Below are 26,962 nucleotides of genomic sequence, written 5' to 3'. Positions count from 1 at the left end.
AGCCAAAGTGCTTTCTCTTTGAAGTTTGCTGAACTTCAGGCAAAGTTGGGCCCTGCTTCACCTGACACCTGCTATAGTTCATAAGAAGGCTCCCAGAGAGGTGAACACAGGAATTAAGGAGGAGCCTGCGGTTGAAGAGACGCAGCAGGGTTGGGACGGGGGGCGGGGGCATAGAGGATGGAACACCTCTTGCCCTGAAAGCCATGGAAATGACTCCCCAGGCCCTAGAGCAAAACCGCCCTTGGAATTACTTGAGTGGTATTTTCCACATCATTGTTTCTGTTCAACAAGCATCATGAAGACTGAAGAAGAGACCAGGTGGCAGCCAGCGCTAGGGATGACTCCCTCTCCGGTGACCTGCACCTCGGCGCAGCTCCCCACAGAGGTCCCTGTGTCCTTCCCAAGCATGGCGCTATGAGTTAGGGCCCCGGACAGCCCTGGCTGTGTGCTGGGGAAGGTGCTCCGCAGAATCCTGGCTCCAAGACCCTGCCCAGGCCTCGGGCAATGGGAGGTCAGGCCCAGCACATCTGCCTGACCCCTCAGTCCCGGGGCCAGGGAAAAGCTCGGGCTCCATCAGGGTGTCTTAGGCTTCCTTGTTCTGTGTTCCTGATATAATCAGTAGTTATTTGGTATGATCATTGTTATGACCAAAACTAAACAACCAACCTTCCCAATAATCCAAGCTACTAGGCTCAGATGGATTACCCTCATGACGCTGGGGCTCTACTCCATTACCCCCAGAGATCCTGCGCACAGGATTTCTCCAACTGCAGGTCATTCCAGGGGCCAGCCCCTTTCAAGGGGAATCCCGTTGTTCGGAACGTATGAATTGCTTATTTAATCAAAGCTCTAGAAGGCTTGATCCCAGGCTAGTGGGAGAGGATACGGGGGGGCCCTGCCCAGGAGCCCTGTTCCACCAGCCTTCCAGGGAGCTGCACACTCCTCCTGGATGACTTCCTTGAGTCACATGTCACAAGGGGGCATTTTCTGCAGATGCCCACTGCCTAAAAGGTGCCCAGGCCCTCTTACAATATCACTCTGTTGGTTTAGTGTTTGCATTATTAATGTATGAAGTGGGCCCATCGTTTCTGTGGGCAGTAAATTGCATGGGGACCAAGAGCGTCCAGTGTGGACTCAGAGACCTGGTTCAAGTCCTAGCTTCAACACTTACTAGCCTGTGACCTTGGGCAAGTCACTGAATCACCTTCACCTGGAAAAGGCACTGCACTCTTAGGACTGTTGTGAGGATGAGGAGACGTGCACATAAAGCAGTGCACAGAGATAGTTCAGCCACTGGTAGCTGTTTTCATCACCAACCGTTACTGCTGCGATGAGTTAGTCGTGGTTCTAGAAAGCTCCGAGTAGGGCCCTGAGGAGCTGGGACATAGGGGGTGAATTGTCCCTGGTCAATTGGTCCCAATTGACTGGTCCCAGAGAGGAGGGGCGTCCCAAGAAAGCTGCACTGACCGCAAACCTCCCCTCCTTTAACCTTCCCAAGGGTTCTGGATGGGTTGTTGTTCAGCTGGGCGTGGGCTTCCCAGACCAGGTCAGCCTGTATTACCTTCCCTGTCTGCTTGCAGGCTCCACTTTGTACCCACCTAGAGCTACCTGCTGCACGTGCCGCTGGGTGATTTCTTCCTTCAGGCGACCTGTCAAAGACACAAAGGAAACCACTGGTGAGTCTCCAGTGGGCTGGAGGAAGACGTGGCCTAGGAAGCAGGTGGCGAGCTAAGAAAATTAGGTAGAGTATGAAAGACCAAGCAAGCACAGCCCTGCAGGCCCTGGATGTGTGGAACAAGAGGCTGCAAAGGCTGGGGCCCTGGCGTATCAATATAAGCACACATTTCACCTTTGGACTATCTGTGGGTTCGGTTATCTTAGTATGTCACTCATAATCTTTGCTAGGTCTCTCAAACAGTTCTATGTGTCTATTACTAATGAAAGGGGAGGCAGGATTTGATCTTTTAATAATTTATAGGATCCCTTTTAAATCCACTTCTTTCTTTTAAGCTATAAGAAAGTGTGTCAAAAAATATGGTGGTTTTAGTAGATGATAACCTTAATATGAACACGACAGTTGATCATTTGGTAGGAAACACATCTACTTCCACGTTGCATCAATCAAGGTCTAGTGTGTAGATCAAGGGAGGTGAGAGCACCGCTGCGCTCTGCAGGTCAGGCCACAGCTGGTTATCTGTTCTAGGAGCTGCTTTTTGTAAGGAACATGAGTAAAATAGAAAATACGTAGAAGATGGTAACTGGGATGGTGAGGGTTCGGAAACCACGCCATGTGAGAAATGGTTAAGGTGACTGGAGATGTTTAGACAGGAAAAAAAAATATTTGGAGTTATGGAGACAATGGCTGTCTTTAAAAATCTAAACATTGTTATATGGATGAGAGAACAGATTTATTTTTGTCCTACTGCTGAGGGTAAAAGTCAAGTCGAATGAAGGCAGACTTGGGGCTCAATACGAGGAAGAAACAGCTCACAACGAGGACTGTCTCCACGTGGATTAAGTTGTCTCAAAATGGACTAAATCTCCTGGCAGAGCAGTGAGCCCCTTCCTGAAAATGCTCAAGCAGAAGCTGGGCAGCCATCTGTTGGGTTGTTAGATGGAGAATTCCTGCCCTGGGTAGGAGCTGGGACCAAATGACCTCCAGGCTTCCTCCATCTCTGAAACTCCGTGATGCCGTGCTTGAGGCATGGCTGCAACAGCAGCCCTGGGGTTAGTTTATGTCCAAGCGTTCAGCACACTTGTTAAAATGTCAGCGCTGTCTGTATTGCACATCCCATTTGGGAAATGTGATCAGGCCACTGGGGGATTCTGAGAAAGCCTGGGAACTTCATTGCTTCCTTTCCTCATATATAGTTCATTCTATGCCTCAAAGGCTACACCTGAACTGAGTTTCCAATGAAGCAGTCACAGGAGACCTTGTCACTCCCCAAAAGTTCTAGGGCACTCCTAGAATATTATGATTGGGAGGGATGGCAGAGGTCGTTCAGTTTAATTTCCCACACAATTTAGGAGTCCCTTCTACAGAATGAAATGGTCATTTCACCTCTGACTTATATGTACCCAGGCTGTTCCACTGGTTAAACTGTATATAAGGAATTGCTGATGTGCTATTGACACCTGATTCCTTGGAATTTTCCTATTTGGACCTGGTGTGTTCTCTGGAACAGCATAGAAAAAGGATCCTCTCTCATGAGCAGTGAGACCCCTTTACACATCTGAGGGTGCTATGGTTTCTCCACTTAGATGTGTCCTTTCTGGGTTAAACATCCCCAGTTCTTTCAGCTCCACCTCGGAGGCCACCGTCTCCTGGTGTGTCACTGTGCAGGTCTGCCCTGCCTTCCACGTGTCCCCCCTGGAGAGAACTACGCACAGAGAGGGAGCCAATGACTGGGTGGAAGCAATCATTGCACCCTAATTCCAAGTGGGGGCGAGTGAGAACTTAGGGAATGTGTTGGAAGGGGGTGAGGAGGTGGAAACCTAGCCCATGGATGAGTACTGGATGAGCCTGGAGCCACCAGGACCTGAAACCCAGCCCAGCCATGGCCAGAGGTGGGCTCTCTTCCCCACGTGACCCTACTGTCTGCACCAGCAGAGTCAACAAGTTGGGGGCAAAGGGGTGGTGCTGGGCTGAGCCTCCAGTCTGCCTCAAACATTGCTGACTTGATTTTTAAAGACGCACGGCACACACAGTCTTCAAATAAAAGGAGATGATGCTGCGGCAAATGCAGCGGCCCATTTAGACACCTCTCTCGGTTTCGAGGAGGTCATCGAGGGCTTTCTCACGCCCACAGTATGGAGCACCGATGCTGCTGTGGTGCCTGGCTGGTTTCCTGGGTATCTGGCGCAGGTGCCACGAGCCTCTAACGTGCCTGGGTACCACCCTCCTAATGAGACTGGACAGTGACCTGCTCCTTTAGAGCCCATACGGGCTGCCTGCCCCCCTGGAAACTACCTCCCCGACAACAAGCCTCCCCGCCAAAGAATGTCCTCGACGGCTGGCCTCCCTGACCATGCGACTCCCCAGCTATGTGCCTCCCATAGGTGCTCAGCCTAGTGTGTTGTGGCTTCCCCTGTTCCTACCGGAGTGACCAGGCTCCCCTTCCCAAGCCCTGGGGAGGCTATTTTGGAATGACAGTGTGAAATATTCTCCACAGATCCAGCCTGGGAAATACTGCTCATGAAAATAAAGAGGCGGGGTTTTGCCACCAGGACTGAGAGTTCTATAAACTGCACAAACATAGGTACCTATTCCCAGAACAATGAGCCATCCCTCGGGGTCGTGAGGTGGGTCATTAGAATGCCGCAAATTGATAAAGGTAGGTGGAAAATCTGTTTAGTGATGCTCAATTCTGGCCAGTTGGCTAACACCTCCCACCACATGGCATTTTTTGCTTTTGAGATCTTCCCAAACAAGCTTCTAAAAATAGCCTTATGGCTGATACCTAATTGCATTTTCCAACAGAGCCATTCTTCATGTGAAGGTAACAGTCTCTGTAATCGGCTGGATCTTGCAGCTCCATAGGTCTTGGCAGAAGAAGGAGTTGAGGGGGATTGCAGAATTCACTCAGCATGCAGCTCGCTGTCATTAGCACGGTGATAAATCTGCTACTTTTGGCCTGGGTTCCTGGACACATCCCTGTCCCGAGGTACGGAAAAGAGATGAAACGGAAACCGAGAACTCCCAGCCCGAGGCAGGAGATGGTCTGGGAGGGAAGCCGGGGAGGGGAGGAGCGATCTGCTTGTAGGAGAATGGTGGTAATTTGTAATTTTGCCTCCGGTAACTTACAACAGTATATGCTGGAAACACCTTCTCTCGCTTTTGGATTCATTACTTGACAAGAGTGGAGATGGCAGCAAGGGGTGCAGGGGTACGCTGAGCTCCAGAAGAGAGGCATGACCTTTAAAAACACCTGCGTGCCGGGTATGTGCCAAGCGGTGGTTCGTATGAGAGGTATTATCATCATGCAGAAGCAAAACTCATTCTTTTACAGTGATACTCAGTTTTCTGGATAAAACAATTTTCCTCAAGCTTCACACTGTATTTTGCACGCGTGTTAGCTTGAAATCGTTCACCAAGTGAAAGCTGTTTAGCTGGTCCAGAATAGAGCCCTTCACTTATTCTCCCTCGGCACAGCTGTTGCAAGCTGTTTGCGCAGCTTCCACGATGCGGTGCCTTATTGACAATGTTGATGTTACTGTCAAGCAGTACCTATTTACTGTTCCTCCACCCTATGTTAAGCCCTGTGTTCTAAGTGCTATGGAACCTACAAACTAATAGAAGACTCCATCCTAGTTCAAGAAAGTTAGCATGACATGGGGGATGGCAGACAGGTGGCCTGCATGCTTTTCCTTTAAAAAGCTGAACCCACGGTTGACCTTGTCCTTCCATCGTGGATGGTTTGCTTTCCTGCTGAGTCTGAGTTTGGCTCTTCAGCCCAGTACTTTGGGCAGCGATAACCAGCCACTTGGAGTTGGACTTTGAGATGAAGCAGACCTCTTTGCCATTTTGATTTTACTAGAAAGTAATTACAGATGTGTAGGCAGAGAGAATTAAGTTCAAATCCCAGCTCTGCTACTTCCTAGTAGGGCAGGTTACTGAACATCTCTAAGCCTCAATTTTAGCATTTGAAAAATAGGAGTAATAATATAACTGTGATAATACCTGCTTTACTGTATCTCAAGACTCGAGGGTGGATCAAGAGATAACGTACCAGCATCTGTGACACATGACACTAGCTTTAGGCATCAAGGTACTTTCAGACATATTGGAAGGATACTATGTTCATAAGATGACAGGCCCTGAAGGGCAAAGGGCTAAATGTCGATCAATGCTAGAGGGAAGTTCAGAGGAGGAAAAGGTGGGTTAGTGGCACTAGGAAAGGCAACATTACTAAAGGTGAGACTTGAGTAGGTTCCGAAAAGTGCAGGGGGTTAAGGGGGCCGTTGGGAAAGGCCCAGAGAGCTGGGCCCTTAAAATCAGGCACATTCGTCTCCTCCTTGCTAATAAATATTTCCAGTCACAGAGAGCTGTTGGAGCAAGATGGTGGGGGAGGTCAGGTATACATTGGTTTGGGGCAGGGGTTGGAAGGAGGGCTTGAATGGGGGAGTAAGGCTGGGGGGAGACCGAGTTCTAATCATACTAGAGTCCAGGATCCTAGGTAATAATTACCAAGGGCTTTGGACCCAGGTAAAAATCTCTTCTTCCATTTGACTATACTACTATTGTATCCCAGGAAAATCAAATGAAAATAAACTTCAGTAGCAGGATTGGGGTGTGGCGAGAACACACAGAATGTTTCCTGCCTGAGGGGCCTCTTTGAAAGGGAAGGTCTAGTTAGTGGTTCTGAATTTGGAGCATCGATTGTGGCTGTGACGTAGAAGCCAGTTTCCCTGTGCTCTAAATAGAGGATTGTGATTACCAAAGGCTGGATTCCCTAAGCTGTTTGTAAGGCTATCTGTGAAAAGAATGGGCCTAGCATAAATTAAGCGTGCAATCCTTAGATGAATTTCCAAGAAACGAGTACATAAATCATTTGAAGCCTTAAAATCAGGCACATTCATCTCCTTGTTAATAAATATTTCATCAGGCTTTATCTAAACTTGTTTGTGTAATTTGAGAATCTATGGAGGCAAGAACCACCTCTTCCCACCATAGCAATGGAGGGTAAAATTAAAAACGAGAATATCGAGAAGGCTTTGCTGGGTTAGATTACAAGACGTATTTCTGAACACTAGGAGCAGGACAGAGATGCAAAATGGAAAGTACAGCTTAAGCCTTCAGCCTCGGGGCTCCGGTCCAGAGGCAGGAAGGAGGTTGAAAGTGCAAGACATGGTTGGAAACTGCAGGGTGGGGAGAGACTCCCCACCACCCAGCGTGTGAGTGAAAGGGGATGGAGGAAAACAAGGGCTGCCTGATGTCGCCTGGGGCTTGGGTCACGCCCACTGCAAGCCCAAGGTGGAAGAAAGGGCAAACTCAGCCTCTCTGCTTGCTAAGCCGAGCCGCCCACTGACTCTGACCAGGTCGGCCACAGCCCTGTCCCAATACTGCCGGGAGCAGTTGCTCCAAATTGTCCTTCTTAGAGCTGCTTTTGTACTGGGGGCCTGGAGGGTCTGTCAGACAGAGAGGGATGAGCACAAAGGGACAGGAAGAAAGAGAAAGAAATAAAATGGTTTTCATTAAAAACGAACCTGCCCACCAAAATGCCAAAGTATATGAATAAATCTAATGCTAAAAAAAGATAGCAAAACCAATGGTTGGGACCTGAATTTGTTATAGATGAAAAAGTAGTTTTCTGGACAGGCAGAAAAAGACATTTATTGATACAGAAGCACAGAGGGCTGAATGAGCCATACTCTTCAGTTTACTGCACACCATCCTTGTCAGCCTGGGCAAAGCCGTGCGCGCGCGCACGTGTGTGAGTGCAAGTGTGTGTGCATTTTTATCCCCGTGCCTCATGCCCCAGCCCTATTCCTGTGCCCTGCTTCTTCTAACAGGCACACATTCTAACTGGTTTGATGCATACCCTTTTATTGTATGTAATCTTACATCTGCATTATAAGTTTTCTGTGCAATCTGTAAGCTATGGAAGTAATATTGTGCTACAGAGCTCATTCTGTTTCCTACTTATTTATCAGCACTGTGTTTTTGACATCTACCAGTTTTGCTATATGTGCATCTACTTCTCAGTTTATAAGTGCTACATACATTCCATACTGTGTACCCCCAAATTTTACTTCCCTTTCCTGAGGCTGGAACAACTAGATTGCCCCCCATTCCCACTAACAGAAATAGCGCTGTGATGACCATCCTTGAACATGTAGTCTGGTTAAGTCTGTGAGAAAACTCCTTTGTTGGGTCTCAGCAGATCAGTATATTGAATTTGCGGCACTGTTCTCCATCAAGACTGTGCCAGTCTACACTCCCAAGACAGACGTCAAAATAAGCATGTTGAGAATACCCGAAGAGACGAATGCAGGCATGAGATTTCTTTAAAAGGAATAAGAAATCATGCAGCAAATAGGTATAAATGAGATAAGAACAGGTGGATAGGAAAGAAATTTTGAAATGAAAACTAGAATCACTGAAACAAACAAACAAAAAGATAGAAGGAATAAGGGACTAAACCCCAGACTGGACATATTTTAAGGGTGAATTAGTGAACTGGAAGCTAATATAGAAAAACTCATCCCAAACACAGCACAGAAAGCAAGAGGTAAAAATGGAAAGAGCAGATAAGAGTCATGGAGAAGAGATTGAGAGGTTTCATCATTTGCCTGATAAGAGTCCTAGAAGAAGGGAATGAGGCAATGGTGAAGAAGCAATATTTGAAGAGATAGCAGTTGAGATTTTCCAGGATTGAAAAAAACATAAGCCCTTGGATTGACAGTGCACTCTGAGCATTGAGCAGGATAAATAAAAATAAATCTACCCCTGGACATATCATAGTGAAACTGTATAACTTCAGGGGAAAAGAGCCACTATTATCAGCTTCCAGGGGACCTGCAAAGACCAACTTAGACAACAGCCCCGGCCGCAGTGACAGCAATAGGTCCTGGAGACAATGGAGGGAAGTAACTGTCAACCTGAATTTTATACACAGTCCAACTATCATTCATAGGTGAGGACACAATAAAGTCATTTCCCAGGCTTCCCTGGTTAAGAATCCGCCTGCCAGTGCAGGGGACACAGATTTGTGCCCTTGTCCGGGAAGATCCCACATGCCGCGGAGCAGCTAAGCCCATGTGCCACAACTATTGAGCCTGTGCTGTAGAGCCCGCAAGCCACAACTACTGAAGCCCACGTGCCACAACTACTGAGCCTGTGCTCTAGAGCCTGCGAGCCACAACTACTGAAGCCTGCGCACCTAGAGACCCTGCTCCGCAACAAGAGAAGCCACCACAACGAGAAGCCCGCGCACCACAATGAAGAGTAGCCCCCGCTCGCCGCAACTAGAGAAAGCCCACGCACAGCAACGAAGACCCGACACAGCCAAATATATATAAATAAAATAAATAAATTTATTAAAAAAAAAACTCATTTCCCATCATAGGAGGACTAAGCTTTCACCACCACTCCCCCGCCCCCATCTCCGAAAGGACTCACTGAGAGGCAGCCAAGCAAGAGAGCATGGACTCTGGAGCCAGGCTCCCTGGTCAGCAGACCAGCCGGGCCACTTGCTGGGCAAATTCGGGTAAGTCATGAATGTCAGTGTGCCTCAGTTTCCTCATCTGCAAAACAGGTATAATGACAGTATCTGTTGACAGGACCGAATTAGGTCACATACGTAAAGTGCCTGGAAGAGTGCATGGCGTATAATAAGAACTATATAAGTGTAAGTCATTATTATGATGATCAGCAAGAGGAAAAACACAGAGAAATATGGAGGATAAAGAAACAATGATGAACATAAAAAAGTAGAGTACTTAAGTAAAAATATTTAAGTAGCTACCATAAACACCCGGTGTGTGTGTGTGCGCATGTATGTGTGAAAACTAAAACTTTAAGCAGTAATAACACTGGAGCTAAGGTGACAGACCGTCCAACGGGGACTTAAAGCAAGCTACAGCCCTGGATGTGGGTGGAGGAGGATGGATTTGGAATAACTACAGACATTGTTACACTTACTTTTTAACTCTAGAAGAATAGAAATATGTAGTATAGCAGCCAAATCAATAGAGAATAAAAAAAAATGCAGGGGAGAGGATTGCAGAGAGGGAATGCCAACATTTTAACAATTCAACACGGCAGGAAAGGAGAAAAGAAGCAAAGAAGACAGTGAGGAAAAAAAGGGCATAAATAATCCTGTTTGGTCAAACAATGGCAAGAGCCTTCCATATCTGTGTATGTGTATAATTGTGTGTGTGTGTATGTGTGTGTGTGAGCACACGCACACCCATATACGCGCTTATATGAGTGTGGAGGTGATGTGCATGGGAATCTACAAAGCTGTTACAGTGGGTTAGCTGTGGATGGAAGTGGTGTGGTGGATGAAATGGGTAAGGAGGTGAGAGCCAAGGAAGATGAAAACAAAATCACACATCAATAAGTGTGTATGATTTATGGTTTATGTAAAAGTATATTTGTGTATATTTATGAAAAGAGATGAAAATTTAAAGACCCACTGCAATATGCTTCCCGGAGAGGGAAATGTGATGCTACTGTAGCATGCTGAAAATTGTGCTCGGGCACCTGCCACACGTGCGATGACTGAAAATACTCACAACCTGGGCCTCAGTGATAGGCTGGGGGTGATGGGGAGTGTTTCAGTTTATTTGTCAGGCCTCTGTTTTTGCTCAGGAACATGACTGAGAAGGGGGGAGGATGGAGGGTGGAGAGTCACAGGGAGCCCAGGACAGCAGCAGCAACCCAAGAGCTGTCCACTGGCCTGGGCTGGGGGAAGCATGTGGGAGGTCTCCAGCCCTCCCTAGGTGCAGAAGAAGACAAGTCCTTCCTGGGTTCCCTAGAGACAAAGGTCCAGTGACAGAGCACAGAGTGGGAGACCGGAAATGGTCTAAATGCTGGGCAAATGTTTTTAAGCCTTCTCATTCCAAAATGTTATTTCAGTTCTCCAGAATTCAAGCTTCTTCTTCCATTTACTATCATATTCGGTAACATTATTAAGTCACACAGAGAGGAAAACGCAGCTCATTCTGAAAATATCAATAATTTTAAGAAAAAACATATTGTAACTTGCTTTGATTCCCCTCATGGGGCTTTTCACCAGGACACCCCATCACCTTGGTCCTCTCTTGTAGAAGAGGATGTGCCCTGTAATTGATGAGCATTTCAGCTCGGGATGAAAGCACCAGACAGCAGTCTGAGCTACTTTCTTATCTCTAGGATGGTATATGATAGTATTTTGGAGGACGCTCTCATTTATAAACTATGACCAAATTATACCATGTCTGGGAGACCCAATTCTTTTCCTATGGAATATTCATTCTGGTTACCCAAGTAATCATAATAATCATACAAGATTAGCACATTCTGTCTGAAGCTTAGGCATTTGGCTATTGTATACGCTTAATTAAGCTAAGGAGCTTATTGATATCACTATTCCAGTATGTGATAATATTCCATAAACATATTCAGAGAATTAAGTAAATAAGTGCATTTGTTAAAAGCTCAAACAAATGTGCAAGTAGGTAAAGCATAAGGAAAATTTTCAGCTCAGCAACCAGCATGAATTGTTACATACTAAACATCTCAGGGAGCTGAGGATTCATGATTGTGTTGGCATCCATTCAAAAGATGTTACTTTAGATGTTTCGAAGTTCTTATCTCAGCAAGGGAGGAATATAACTAGCTTCTACGACCTGCCCTGGAGGTATAGATCACAATCCTTCTTTCCATCTGAAGACATGGCTCTGGTTGCCAGGGATGCTATTTGGGGTGAGGGGAGGGCCCGTGCAGCATGGCCTCTGACCTCCATCCCTGAAGCCCCAGGGGTAGTAGCACAGGACACTCTCAGAGGTGCCTGGGCACATTCAAGGCTCCCCTGCTCCAGGATGGGGGCGCAGGTATACTCCACCTATTCTCAATGTCCCCTGCTCATGCTGGAGGCTAGTTTGTATGGCCCCCTCACTGACTGTGGAGGTAGAGGGCAGGGTTCACCTAAGGAATATAAAATACCCCCCAAGCACTAAGATGTTTGATTTGGCAATGTACGTAGTTTTTAGATGGATTAACATGAAACTAGTGGGTTTTACATTGCTCTTTGATATAAATAATAAACTGTCTCACTCCAAGATAAAGCTTGGTTCTATTCACTTAGTTTTAAAAATTAGCTAGTGCTTAAAAAAAAGTCAATGGAAAGAAACATGCCCCAGTTAAGGTTCACTGCTGGTCAGACTGCCAGCTGGCATGTGAAATCACTGCTGTACACGGAGCGCTTCTTGACGTGGGAATTGTTCTCCGTCTGAAGAGGCTGGAGATTAGGGGAAACGTGTCAGTGAGTTTGTAATTAAAAGACGAAATCATACGGAAATGGTTTCAGCTTCCAGGTTCAAAAGTCATTGTTTATGTGCTGCTACACCTGTTGCTTCTTTCTTGCACAATGGGCCAAGCCCTTGTCTAATCCACGAGGGCTCCTGTGTTCTGTCTCTGCAATCACGGGGCTGGGGGCAGGGGGCTGGGATCTATTAGTGCACCTTGGGAGAATCACCCAGGGGAGCCAATGGGGGCTAAGCTTAAGGGAAGGAGCCAGTGGGAAGACTAGGAAATGGTGGTGGAAGTGGGAAGCCAGAGAAGGGTGGTTGGCCTTCTGAGGGCACCGCACAGCGGTGAAGACTCATTCGGTAGGAGGGCCGTGGAAGCTGGCAGGAGAAATGGCAGCGGGAACCCTGGGCCTGGAAGAGTGGAAAGAACACGGGCTTTGGGAGGAGGCGAGCTGGGATTGCCAGTGACTACCTGTGAGTGACCTTGGGCCACTTCATCCCTTTGAGTTTCAATTTCTTCACAAAAATTGGGTGATAACACCACTCTGGTAAGGGTGCTACAAGAATTAGACAAGATATACATCAACCACCCAGCACAGTGCCTGGCACATTGTAGGGGCGCAAAGTGGGGTAGCATTGGTGGTGGTAATAGTAAGAGTAATTATTATGGGGGGGTTGAATTACAAATAATACTGTATGGAGGACAGGAGAAAACAAACCCACCGCAATTGTTTCTAAGGCCTTGGTTATGTTCACATATGATATGGCATCTGCATTTTCCCCCGTTCCCTTTCCTGAAAGCCATCTAAGGTCTTAATTAACTCGTTTCCTTGGGCCCAGTGGACTGAATGGAGGTGCTCTATCCCCCAGTGGGCGCAATGTCCCTGCAACAGTCCCAACTCAGGGCTTCGGCAGCCACTGAGTCCAACTCCAACTTTTTACAAATGTAGGACCGCACGGACTACACCCCTGCCTTTGGATCGGTTACTCAGCCTCAAGTTCACCATCACTGTCATTAGTGACGGGGTCTTTCATATTCCTTTATGATGGTAAATATGATTGACTTCTGCAAGTGTAACTAAATGACTTTTAATAAGCTTGCTTGAAATGGTGGTGGTAACGGCTCTATTTTCAGAGCCTGAAATGATTCCTACCCTCATCCTTTTATTTTGTTTAATTTTCCAGAAAATAGCACTAGAGCTCTTTCTCCTGAGGTTTCTGTGGTGGCTAAATATTCCCAGCAAGGAGAGGGGTAGGGGAGCGGCTAAGAGGGAATTGCCGGCCATTTTGCAGAGGATGCTCCTTAGCAAGAATGTGGTTCCCCTCCCTGAACTTGAACTCTGCCTTCATGAAGTTCTAGCGTACACGTCTCTATTTCTGTACAGATTTCAGTCCCAGTAGTTAAAAGCTGGTCATTTTGGGGATAAGCGGAACCCAGGGAGTTAGGACTAGAAAAAGGAGGCAAAGCAGATCACAAAACCAGGATGGAGGCTTTTGCGGCAAAGGTTTGGGAGAGATGAAGGAAGCGGAAGGGGGAGTCCCCCCAGCCTGAGAACTACACTGCTTCATTCATCAGGAGGGCAAGGAAGGGGACGCGGGTCAGAACACGTGTAAGTACGGCTGACGGCGCCAGGTTCGGTGCTGCGTCTCAGCGGAGTCAGCAACTCCGGGTGAGAACATCGGAAAGGGGGGTGAACACTCAGAGGGAAGGAAACAGGCACAGAGAAGGAACTGCCATCATACACAAAAGCGGAAATAATTTACCAGCTTCATGCTGAAACTTTAGGGGAGAGAGACCCTGAAGTTTCTTCAGTGCATAAGGAATGGTGAGTGGAAGTCAAGTATACAGAACCCATCGCGACAGACTGAAGATGAATTAGGTGTTGCGCGTTCTTTCGTGTACTCGCTTTAGTGTTTTGTTTCGGTGAATATAAAAATGTTTGCGGGGCCTTTCATGGGTTTACGCACAAACTCAGTCTTATTTTTCACAAAAAGCCTTAATCCTTAAGTATGACTTTTCCTATCACAGGATATTCAAATCCCTCGTGGCTGGGGATAGATGAATAACTGCACTCTATAAATTAGAAGACACGACAGTGCACATCTCAGGGCACAGCAACTGACGAGAATCCTCATTTCAGCAGAAGCTACTTTCCTCTCAGCTCATGGAGTATGCTGGCGGTCAGCTGCTTCAACAGCCCAGCGGGTGCTGGGAGGCGAGCAGACCTTCCCATTCTTTGGACTGGGGAAGGTTAAAACTCTCAGAATTAGGAGCAGCTACTGCCTTCTATGGGAGAGTCTGAATGTTATCTTTGAGGCAAACACAGCTCTGTTTGAGATAATCTAACAACTTTAATGGACCATTTGAGTCTCTACATGTAAGGTTCAGCTCCACCATTCTTGGGGAGGCTCTACACATGAAATAACCCCAATACAGGTGCTTCACGATGAGAGTCGGGTGTTCCATTTGGTGTTGTGTGTTCAGAAACACAGATTGGATGTTTCTTTAGCAGAACTATGTGCTTGTACAGCTAGCGAATTTTTTTTTTTTCTATATCTCCATGGAGATTGTCTTACGCCTAAAAAGTAGTGTTTGTGTTTGGACAACGTGATGGTTACTTTTAGGAGTCGACTTGGCTAGGGTCTGGTGCTCAGATTTTTGGCCAAACAACTAGATGTTGCTTTCAGATGTGATTAAGATTTACATCAGCAGACTTTGAATAAAGCAGACTCTTCTCCAGGATGTAGATGGGCCTCACCCAATCAGTTGAAGCCTTTAAGAGAAAAAAGACTGAGGTTTCCTGAGGAAGAAGGAGTTCCAGACTGCCCCGGGGCTTGAGCTGTAACCCTCACTTCTTCCCTAGGTCTCCAGCCTGCAGACTGTCCTGCAGAATTCGAAATCTGCCAGCCTCCACAATCACATGAGTAAATTCCTTAAAATAAACCAATCTTTCCCCATCTGTCTATCTATCTACCCACAAATATCCTACTGGTTCTGTTTCTCTGGGGAACCTTGACTAATACAGATGGTGTGGGTATGTGTACTTGTCCAAGCACTTGCTCTGGCACTTTGGGAGCAGAGGACAGACAGCGGTGGGATGGACATGAAGGCTTTAATCTTGTCCTCATCTTGTATGAGAATGGAGGCTCTCCTCCAGGTACCAACTAGTGATTGTAATAACGAGAAAGACACTATTGGTATTTAGTGAGCTGGGCCTGGTCCTGCACAATAAAGAACTGCCCGTCTCAACAGGCTGGTGGCATCCCCATTGAGAAACACTGCTTTTGAGGAAAGGTATGGCAAGGAGCTGGTTGCTGGGTGTAGCCCACCTGTACTAGTGACATACTTGTGTCATTTAAGAAAATAGCTCATTTTGCACAGCAAAGGAAACCATAAACAAAATGAAAAGACAACATACAGACTGGGAGAAAATATTTGCAAATGATGTGACTGATAAGGGCTTAATTTCCAAAATATACAAACAGCTCGTACAATTCAAGAACAAAAAACAAACAACCCAATCGAAAAATGGGCAGAATGACAAAATAGACATTTCTCCAAAGAAGAAATACAGATGGCCGTTAGGCGCATTGAAAGATGCTCATCATCACAATTATTAGAGAAATGCAGATCAAAACTACAATGAGGTGTCACCTCACACCTGTTGGAACGGCTGTCATTAAAAAATCTACAAATAATAAATGCTGGAGAGGCTGTGGAGAAAAGGGAACCCTCTTACACTGTTGGTGGGAATATAAATTGGTGCACCCACTATGGAAAACAATATGGAGATTCCTCAAAAAACTAAAAACAGAGTTGCCATATGATCCAGCAATTCCACTCCTGGGCATATACGCAGACAAAACTATAATTTGAAAAGATACATGCACCCCTATGTTCATAGCACCACTACTTACAATAGCCAAGACATGGAAACAACCTAAATGTCCATCAACAGATGACTGGATAAAGAAGATGTGGTATATAAACACGATGGAATATTACTCAACCATTAAAAAGAATGAAATAATACCATTTGCAGCAATGTGGATGGACCTAAAGATTATCATACTAAGTGAAATAAGTCAGAAAGACAAATACCATATGATATCACTTATATGTAGAATCTAAAATACAACACAAATGAACATAACTATGAAACAGAAACAGACTCAAAGACATAGAGAACAGACTTGTGGTTGCCAAGGGGGAGGCGGGTGGGGGAGGGAAGCATTGGGAGTCTGGGATGAGCAGATGCAAACTATTATATATAGGATGGATAAACAACAAGGTCCTACTGTATAGCACAGGGAACTATATTCAATATCCTATGATAAACCATAATATAAAAGAATATGGAAAAGAATATATATATATATGTATAACTGAATCACTTTGCTGTACAGCAGAAATTAACACAACGTTGTAAATCAACTACACTTCAATAAAATTAAAAAAAAAAAGACAATAGCTCAGTTTGGGAAAACAAACTGTTATGAACTATTTGTCATGCTATGATCCAGACAATGGCCTGGAGAGAGTGAATATTTAAAGAGGCAGTTGGGCCTGGAGTTGAAAGCAGATTGCTCTTTGGGGCACCTGGACAAGGGGATGTGGAGGCCTCCACGAAGAAGTCTCTGGAGCCGCTGGGTCAGGGCCCTCCAAGAGCCCCACTGCCAGACGTAGCTTTTAGATAAGCTACTCTCTGAAGCATCAATGCACACACCTGCTGTTGCTTTTGATTTCTGGAAGGCATGTAGCTTCAACTTGTAACAAAATATTTGTAGTCTTCAATGAACTGTGGTGTTTCTTTAAAAAAAAAAAACACGGGGCTTTCCATTAGCCTCAAGCCTTTGGCAAAGTCTTGTAAAAGTCTGCCGGGCCCCACACTGGCCGGTAGCCAGGGGAGCAGGGTCCCTGAGGCCGGAGCAGTGGCCACCAGCAGTGCCACCGTCAGAGGGAGGGGTCCCAGCAAACGGCAGCCCCTGCAGTGTAGAGGAAGACGAAGCCAGGGGGAGGAACCGCAGGCACGCGCTCCAGAGCCGTCAGGAGGCAGCCCCTGGAGACCCTCATGGGAACAGTCTGGGGACTTTTTTCGAGACAAGTGGATGAATATGTAGCAGTAAAGCCAGCAGGGACTCTGGCCATAATCATTTGGAAATAAAAAGGAGGCTGGTGAGGCCAGGGATGTGTGAGACTCCTGGGGAGCAGCCTCCTCTAATGCTGTGCCCGTCCAGGGACAGGAATGGTGGCTTCTAAGGGCAGGCAAGAGGCAAGGAGCCATGGAAACTGGAAAAGGATGGCCTCCTCTCAAACGCGGCCTGGATGCTGATCCGAACTCACAAACTGCTGAAGAAACAGAATCTGCTTAAATCTGTTCTTTTTCATCCTTCTTAAAAACATCAAAAGCTAATATTTTGCAGACAGCTCTAGGCTGGCCATGCTGGCCCGGCCTCATGGGGGGTCCAACACAAACACACCTGATCTAGATTTGGCTGGCATCAGGAGGCCCAAGAAGCGGCCAAGGAACTAGGAGAGGAATCTGAGGACTGTTTCTCATCCCGAAAGGCCTCCACTAGAAATAGCTCTTGCTTTGGAGGAGCTGAGTGAGCGTGTGGAGAGGAGGGGGAGTGGGGATGTGGGGAGAAGCATATGAATCCATCCGGGTTCAGGTAAAAGGATTTTGACGCTGACCTGTCACTGGAAACAGATCTGACTCCTTCTTCACGGTGATGAGTATTTGTAATCTTTTCTCTTCACAGTCAAGGGTATCAGTGAAGAGTGACGAAGTGTGACACATGGGTTCCGTGTGGACTTTGCTCTGGACCTTAGGATGTTGTCTGCTGGAGACGACAGCCTGGAGGTAATGACCTTCCGTACCACAGAATCGCAGAAATCTATTTTTTGTGGATTACGTGGCAGCAGACTAAAGTCAATGATCCTTTGTGGGTTGTTATTTTAGCCACGAGGGGGCATTCAGTGGAATTGGTGGTTTTTACCTGGATCTTAGGAAATCACCAACTGTGCTCATCCAATGGATGGATGACATTTTCTCGCATGATGTCACAAATGACATAAGATCTTGCGTGCACAGCAGGAAACGAACAGCTAAGTATCTGGATGGCAAACAGAGCACCCCTGATTCCTAAGAGTGTGACATTACCAGTATTGACATCGTGACATCTAGGAAGCTGTGGAAGGGCTCCGAGGCCTGCCTGTGGCTCCTCCACTCACTTTAATTCTCTCAGATCCAGCCTGCATAATCCCGCTCCCAGTTTTCTCTGTCTTCCCTTCACCATTTGAGTTATGGTGACCCCTATGTTAGTGAGGTGTCTTCCAGAAGCAGACCCTAGTACAAGTAGCTTATTTGGGAAGTGATCCCTGGACAAACTAATAAGAAAGTGGGGAAGTGAGACAGAGAGAGAAAGTAGCCATTAAAGTGGGCACTAGCCAGCCAGTTCCACTGTGGGCAAGTGCAGCTGAGGCCCACTGGGGACCTCTGAGGGCGAGTGAAGGACACATGCCTCCAAGTTGTCCCTGATGGGGGTGAGGGAGCTGGGGTGTGTAACAGTCACTGGGTGAGGCCTCCTGGGGGGCATTAATTCCCTGGCACTAGCCTGCCCCACGTGCATCTCTTGGATGGTCAGAGAAGGCTCTCAGAGAGACTGGAAGGTGCTGGCAGATGAGACTGTGCTAGGTGCACACACGATATGCATCGGGGATACGGGTGGGGCTCTGACAGCATCTGCTCTATCCTTTATTTCTTGTTCTTCATCCTCCTTGTCTGATAAAGATTAGTAATGCCTGCGGTTAATATAGTCTCTTACAAACAGCTAATTCTCTGGCTACCAAGCCAGCACAGAGAGAGACAGAGGAAATTCAATATTCCAGCCAGTCCGCTGCCTCATTTCTTATAGGCCTGGCTGGTACTGGGGGGCCAGGTTTATTTTCTGGCTTAATAGCCCCTAGTTTTCTACTCACCGCATTTTAATAGACAGCGGATTTCCCAGACCTTGGCACACATTCTGCATGTTGGGGCGAGCTACTCTCTCTTGTGGCCTCGGTTTCCCGCTTTGAGGTGACACCTTGGAAATGAAGCTCTGATAGCAGAAGCTCCTTAACGCTTCTTCACGGAGATCAGCTTTCACTCGGAGCCCTGGAGAGGTGGCAATGTGTTGCTATGATGGTAAATGCCACTTTGACCAACCCCGGCAGAGGTGGACCCCACGTGGAAGCGCGAGGGATTCAAGCCGCTTCAAGGACTCAAGCTAGAACAATGGGAACAATGCATTCTCCTTTACTCTGTGCAGTGCCTGGCAGAGCCTTGCAGCAAACTAGGAAGTCAGGGAGAGACATCCCTGGCCGGGGGCAGCTTGGTGAGAGGCTGCTATGTGGAGAGAGATGAAAAGATAAGCAAACTGTCTTTAAGTGGGACAGAGAACAGAAAGTCTCCAGAGGCGCATTTAAGAAACCCATAGATTTTGCTGGGATGACCACAGAAGGGGAAATTGCATTATAGATGATTATCTCTGGTCAGATGTCCCCAGATCTTTTACTGGACACTTATTTGTGGTGACCTGTTACTCCACCACCAAGGCCTGGCTGAGAAGCCCTGACTGTTTTATCGGGGGCTCTACAGAGTAACCTCAGGGCCCAAACCCCACGAATCGTCTTTGTCCTATCTTCTCAACCAGCATATAAGTATCCCGAGGCTGGGACTCTCTCCTAGGGATTTGTGTGTCCCCCACAGAACCCTGGAGTTAATAGATGCATAATAATCGCCAAGTGAATAAATCACAAGACCTAGAGTTTCTGCCAATATTCCTGATCATAGAAGCCCTCAATTTCCTACTCTTTCACTCTTGACAGCCCTGCCCAAACTGTGGAAAAACTGTAGTAAAGGTTCCTACTGTGTTCAGCCTGAAATAATTTACCAAATCTTGTACTCTTAACTTACGCACAAAGAAATTTTAAAAACTTTAAATTTCCCTTCCCAGAGAAATTAAAAAAAATTTCTGTCCTCTACATAAGATTCATTTCAAAGTTATAGCTGAGTTATGTTGTTTAATATTCCCTTCCATCTTCTTTTCTTGTGGACCCATCCTGTTCTATTTTAAATTTTATTTATTAAATTAGCATACAGTAAAATTGACTTGGCTGTGAGTGCGTGTATGCACGCACGGACAATGCTATGAGATTTAACACATGCATAGATTTGTGTAACCACCGTCGCAATCAGGATTCCCCAAAGTTCTATTACTTCGCAAAACTCCCTCATCCTGCCCTGCTGGATTCACACTCTCCTCCGCTCCTGCTCATTATCACTATAGTCGTCTTTTTCAGAATGTCATAGAAGTGGAATTAGGTTGTGTACAAGTTTATGAGCACAACGCATCTGAGGTTTTGTATGCTGTCATACGTACCGGTAGTTTGTTCTTTTTATTGCTGAGTAGTATTCTATTTTATGTACTTGAGCCATTCACTCAACAAAAGACATTTGGGTTATTTCCAGTTTTTGCCAATTATGAAGAGGACTGCTATACACATCTGTCTACAAGTTTTTGTGTGAACATAAGTTTTCATTTCTCTAGGGTAAATAGCCGAGTTGTATCATATATCTATGTGTAACTTTAAAAGAAACTGCCGAAGTTTTTTCCAAAGTGTCTTTACCATTTTGCATTCTCAATGTATGAGTTCCACATCCTTGTCAGCACTTGGCATAGTTAGTTTAAAAATTTTTTTTAAATCGATTTCAGTAAGGTATAGTGATATCTCATCATTGTTTTAATTTACCTTTCTCTAACTACTAATGATGTTGAGTATCTTTGCATGTGCTCATTTGCCATCGTATATCTTTGGTTTGTTTCAAGAGTTGTTTTTTTTTTTTTTTTTTTTGCAGTACGCGGGCCTCTCACTGTCGCGGCCACTCCAGTTGTGGAGCACAGGCTCCGGACGCGCAGGCTCAGCGGCCATGGCTCACGGGCCCAACTGCTCCACGGCATGTGGGATCTTCCCGGACCGGGGCATGAACCCGTGTCCCGTGCGTCGGCAGGCGGACTCTCAACCACTGCCCCACCAGGGAAGCCCGTTTCAAGAGTTTTTTTCCTTAATTCTTGAAGCATAGTTTTAGGTGCTGCTTTAAGTCTTTGTCTGATAGTTTTTTTAAAAAAATAATATTTATTTATTTATTTTGGCTGCACTGGGTCTTAGTTGCAGCACATGGGATCTTTAGCTGCAGCATGCATGCAGGATCTAGTTCCCCGACCAGGGATCGAACCCAGGCCCCTCGCATTGGGAGCTTGGAGTCTTACCCACTGGACCACCAGGGGAGTCCCTGTTTGATAGTTTTAACACTGTGTTATGTTGGGGCTGCTACTTATTTATTGTCTTTTCCCTTGTGAGTTGAGATTTTCTTGCTTCTTCTTATGCTAAGTAATTTTGGATCACATCCTGAACATTTTCAAGATCTTGTTTAAATCCTAAGGAGACTACTGATTTTTGTTTGTTTGTCTGTTTCAGCAGACAATCAATCTGGTTAGGTTCAGGTCACAAATTCCAGTAAGCCTTCTTTGGACTGTGGTTCCAATGTTGGCTCCGTTTTCAAAGGCTCTGCAGTGCTTTTCAGATTTGTTCCATGTGTGTGCTACCCAGTGGCCAGTATGGGACTTGGGTGCTGGTCTATCTTACAGCAGCATTGTCAAAGCCTTTGGCATGCTCTTTAGATCCGTGCATGCTCAGCCTGAAGGTGAGCCCTGTAGTTAATATAAACAACTTTATGGAATTACTGTCTTGATCTCCTTCTCTCTGTGATCTACCTGACACATTATGACTTTCTGAGGCCTGGCTCCTGGACCCCTCAATGCTGCCATGCAACTCCCAGGACTATGTCTGCATCTCAGACCAAGTAGTGGGAGGACAGAGAGGAAAGAGCAGTGGGAAGTCTTCCCATGTTTCTGGTACCACAGTTCCTCTGTTCAGAATGGAGGAGTCTCCTCCATCAGAGTTTTAGGCTTCTGTTTGACGGCTGCTGCTGCTTCTCTGCTCCCAGAAGATTCTCTGGGAGTGCCAATTTGATGGCACTTTGAATTCTGGTCTCCTTCCCTGAGTTGCCTGCTACCACTTACTTTTTGGAATTCTCAGATAGCTGCTCCATGTGTTCTTTCCATGGTTTATAGTTGCCTTCAGTAGGACAGATGGGATGGAGTGTGGTTACCTTGTCCAGAACCTGGAAACTCACACTGTCTTTTGTTTGCTTGTTTCTGTTTTGTTTTTTTTAATTTTAAGAATACGTCCTTCTCACTAGCCAGTTGTACAGTTAGGGCTGAAAAATCTCATTCATAATATTTGCTTCATTATCTTTTTTCATCATAAGAGCAGACTCATCTCTCTCCTTCACCCAGCTCATTAGCTGATCTATTTACACTGTATTTAATTGCTTATAAAACCTCAGGCATTTGTACCTTCCTGATCCTCTGACCTACCAACCAGGCCAATTCTCAAACACTGAATCTCTCCATTACCTGCCCTTCTGGTCCTGTGTCTAGAGCACTGTGGCTCTGCCTCATATCAAATTCATACTACAGAAATTCTAACAGCCTGGACTTGGGTGATGTATGGCAATATTTATCGCATTCATATGATGTCTTTTGTCATTCTAAATTAGGTAATCTTAAGTCATTTTCATTAAACTTGGGAACAAGAAAGGAGAGGCTGTTGCTGTTATTCGCTAATAGTGATTCAGAAGCTCTAATGAATGCAATAAGAAAATAAAATACTAAGTGCAAATACTGGAAAAAGATTCTTCTTTTGTGATGAATATGATTTCATTTCTAGAAAATTCGAGAAACTATAGAAAGAGAAAGCCCACTAAAATCGAAAAGAGAATTTGGTAGGATGACTGGGTACAAGAAAAATCTGTTTTTTTAAACAGATTTTTTTCTATCCCAGGAAATGGAACAATATTTCATTCAAGAAAGCAGCAAAAATTATAATACTCTCAGGAAGAAATCCTACTCCTAGGACTCTATTCCAAGGATTGGCAAACTAGGGCTGGCAAGCCCATCTGTCCTGTGGTCTGTTTTTGTATGGCTTTGGACTGTGACCTCAGAATGGTTTTTACATTTTTATAGAGTTGTTAAAAAAAAAAAAAAAAAGAAGAAGAAGAATATGCAACAGAGACCACCACAGGGAGCCCACAAAGCCTAAAATATTTACTGTCTGGTCCTTTACAGGAAAAGTTTCCACTGAAGTAAAAGGAACAGTATAAACGGATATATGTGCATGGGTGTTTATTGCAGCACATTGTATGGCAGAAAAATGTAATAAGGCAAATACCTGTTAACTGGAAAATGATAGAAAAATGTTGTGACACAATCATTCTATAGAATATCATGCAGCTATTAAACAGAATGAAATATAACTACCCCAGCTGATGTGGAGGGATTTTATATGTGTATTCATACGTATATGAAATTCAGGATACAGTGAAAAGCAGGATGCAGAGAAATGTACATAATATGCTTTGTAAAAAAATAAATTTATTTTATTTTTGGCTGTGTTGGGCCTTCGTTGCTGCACGCGGGCTTTCTCTAGTTGTGGCGAGCAGGGGCTACTCTTTGTTGTAGTGCACGGGTTTCTCATTGTGGTGGCTTCTCTTGCTGCAGAGCACAGGCTCTAGATGTGCGGGTTTCAGTAGTTGTGGCATGCGGGCTCAGTATTGTGGCTCGTGGGCTCTAGAGTACAGGCTCAGTAGCTGTAGCACACGGGCTTAGCTGCTCTGCAGCATGTGGGATCTTCCCAGACCAGGGCTCGAACCCGTGTCCCCTGCACTGGCAGGCAGATTCCCAACCACTGTGCCACCAGGGAAGACCCCATAATATGCTTTTTATCTCTCTCTCTCTTTTTTTTTTTTTTTGGTAAGACGAGCAACCCAATACTTCATATAAGTATATGAATTTAATATAATTATATCGACATGGATAAGAATTTAGAAAGGCTAAAGGGGCATGAATACTTTTGGTAGGCCTCAGAGGTTTCTGAGTGAGAAGGAATTGACTGGAGCTGTGGCTTGGGGATATTCACCTTTAGAATGCAATCTTTACTACTAATCACCCAGAATTCTAATTTAAAGGTGGCCAACTTCCTCCCTCTCCCCAAGACCCTTCTATTCGATGGATTTCTCTCTTTCGGAATCAGTGTCCTTGGATTCTACTTTAGCAGCTGAACAGCTCTTTTCCTTTGGCAGCAGTTTGAGTCAACCCTGACTCTGACCTCCTTCCTCTGCAGTTCATCCTCTGCCCCCAGTAGCAGCAGAAGAGAGGTACTGACATTATTGTCCCATTGAGTGCTGACTACGGAGACACCATTGCACCATCCGGCCTTCCAGGTGTTGGACCCCTTTTTGCATATGACGTCACCTCTGTAATAGGAGTTAACGAAGGTTGTGTCCCAGTTATCTCACCAGGGGTGAGGTGAAGCTAGACCCTTCATGACTCCTCTCCATGACATAGCTTTTCCGTTTTACAAGACACCTCTGCAGGAATACACCGAATACGTTGTTTCACTACCTTCAAATATAGACCTGGCTTGGCTTTGGATTACAGGTACAGGCAATTAATAAGCTTTATGCCTTTGGTGTCCCTTGTCTATTAAGTTTACTTGGCACTTTACCCATTTCTGTACTCATTCCTTAATTATTTGCTTTTGTCTTCCAACAAAGGGAGTACCCAAGGACCCTAGTATTTGCTAATGAGTTACCAGGTAGTGTGGCATTCCAATTATTTATCAGCAGGTTTTCTAGATTTCAGTATTGCCTACACATGTGTTAACAGGTTGTTTTGCAAAACACGATTAAGTTTTTAAAATAGTCAGGCATCATTAAAGATGTCTTCAATAAAGATTAAGTTAACGAAATCAGTTTTTACCTCATTACAGAGCTTATGTTTTCAGCAGTACGATCGCCAGGTTTGTGGTCTGCTAAAAGGTTTAAACATCTGTACGCAGGAATCATGCATTCGTGTAGTGGCTAGTGGCCAAAAGACAAGGATCTGCAATCACCATCATGTTCAATTTTAACCCACGTACGTTTCAGCGAGATCTGCGCAGTATGACCAAAGTTATCTCGGACATCTTTGGGGCAGAGTTATGGTGAGTCAGGGTTGATAACTCCCAACTTGTGGGACTTGTGGACGACTTCAAAAAAAAGGAGAGCAGACAGATTAGTCTTATCCAAGGAAATTTTTAAAAATTAGAGAGAAGCAACTGTTTTAGGGTTCTTCCAAGAATCTTCAGAGAAAATGAAAACAAGTGACAGACTGGAAGAAAACATCTGCCAAATATTCCATGGAGAAAGGCCCAATATCCAGAGGATACTAAGTGTTCCTACAAATCAAAAGGAGAAGTTCAACCACCCAATGGGCAAAGGGTATGAGACACATGAAGAAGCACTCACGTCCACTGGCTGTCAGTGAAATGCAAATTAAGACAATAAAGAAATACCATTTTTTGCTCTCCAACTGGCAAAGCCTAAAATGACTGATATTACGATGTAAAAGCAAGGATGCAGAGGAATGGGTACTGTCACACACTGATGCAAATACAAACTTATGAAACACTTTTGCAAAGGCAAATGGGGAGTACCCATGAAAATTAAAAATGCATACCTGCTGTTGTTCTCCCCAGGTCTACTTCTAGGCATCTACCTCAAAGGAGCACTCATGTTTGGAGTGGACTCGATCTCTTTGACTTTTAGTGGCCCCAAATCTGTGCTTAGACACACGATGGTTGGCTGCATATGTCTCTGTTTACTCCCAGTCCTTTTGGGCAACCCCAGCTCTGACCAAACATTGATACCAGACTTTGGGGAGTCCCTGTGGCACTCACTCTGGTTTCTCTGCCACTGGGCCCCCTTTCAGATTTGCTCAGGTAGCTGCCCAGGGTTGGGCTTTTGTTCATGATATGCCTGATTAGTGATGTAGCCTAGATGTGCTCGGGAGGGAGCTTCCCTGCTTTATAAATGCTGCCTGAACGGCAGCCGTCTACCTGCCAGAAGGGGAGCACAGAGCGCCGGCGGCTGCGCGAATGTCTCTGCGTGGTGTTTCATTGCCTCCTCTGAAGGCCTGTGCTGCAACTAGCACGCCTTGCTGTGGAGCTGCACGTGTATGTTTTAGGCTTAAGTAAGTTGTGGTGCAGACCATCCATTAGAGAGCGGGGCTGGTCCACGGAGTCCTGTTATTACATGAGGCCAACACCAAACCATGGCCATCTCCACCCGGAGCAGAACGGCCACTGCAGGGAGGGGATAGTCCCGCTCTTGTGTGTGCTGTATTTTTGAAACACGGTACTTTTCAGCAGGCAGGCTCATCAGTGATTTCAGGGTGGTAGACAGTGGACACAGCAATCCTGCTGTTTTCAGATCTTCCCTGTACAGCATCACTGACAAAGTCCCTACTCTCATTTCCGCCTTAACTATCATTATTCCCCCTTTTTAATCAATGTAAGAAAACGAAATACACTTTTTCTCCTTGGAAGTGAGAAAATACGGTACCAACTGTCTTCCCCTGGCAAATGAGTAAGGTGAGCCCAGCTTGTGCTGCTGTTATTTAAAGACCATCCCCTTCCCTTCAGAGGGCGCCGACAGAGCCTGCGGGGACCACCCATGTACAGATACACGCCTACTGTTCCCCATCTGTGAGCTTCCTGGTTTACATAAAAGTTGGCACTTTTCTGCAGGGTTATTCTGATATCTAGATAATAGTATCTGCTGGGAAACTTATTTTTGAAATACTTGTATGAAAATTATCATGTCAAGAATGTATACTACTGCTGTGATGAGATTAGGATGCCTCAGCTGCCTTCTGAAAATCTGAAATGACTCTCCTATGAGAAGAAATGTTATTTTAAGGCATTTCATTAAATGAAATAGGTGTTGGGAAAATTGGTTGCTTGAAAAAGATTCAACTTAGAGCCTCAGCTTATACTGCATTCCACAATAAATCCCAAATGAGT

General features: G+C 45.6%; 1 protein-coding gene across 1 annotated transcript in view; it reads right to left on the bottom strand.

The window, feature by feature from the left end:
* Positions 1–26,962, bottom strand: part of LOC111178778 (kinesin-like protein KIF6) — a 77,904-nt gene that overhangs the window by 33,193 nt on the left and 17,749 nt on the right. Inside the window, exon 3 of the mRNA XM_089919865.1 lies at positions 1,599–1,649. Coding sequence (XP_089775991.1) covers positions 1,599–1,649 — 51 coding nt within the window. The remainder of the gene's footprint in view (positions 1–1,598; positions 1,650–26,962) is intronic.

The sequence above is a fragment of the Delphinapterus leucas genome, chromosome 10 (assembly GCF_059928025.1).
Source record: "Delphinapterus leucas isolate spDelLeu-1000000601 "Yukka" chromosome 10, BTC_Dleu_Yukka2, whole genome shotgun sequence".
Taxonomy (NCBI): domain Eukaryota; kingdom Metazoa; phylum Chordata; class Mammalia; order Artiodactyla; family Monodontidae; genus Delphinapterus; species Delphinapterus leucas.
This window is presented reverse-complemented; position numbering and strand designations above follow the sequence as displayed.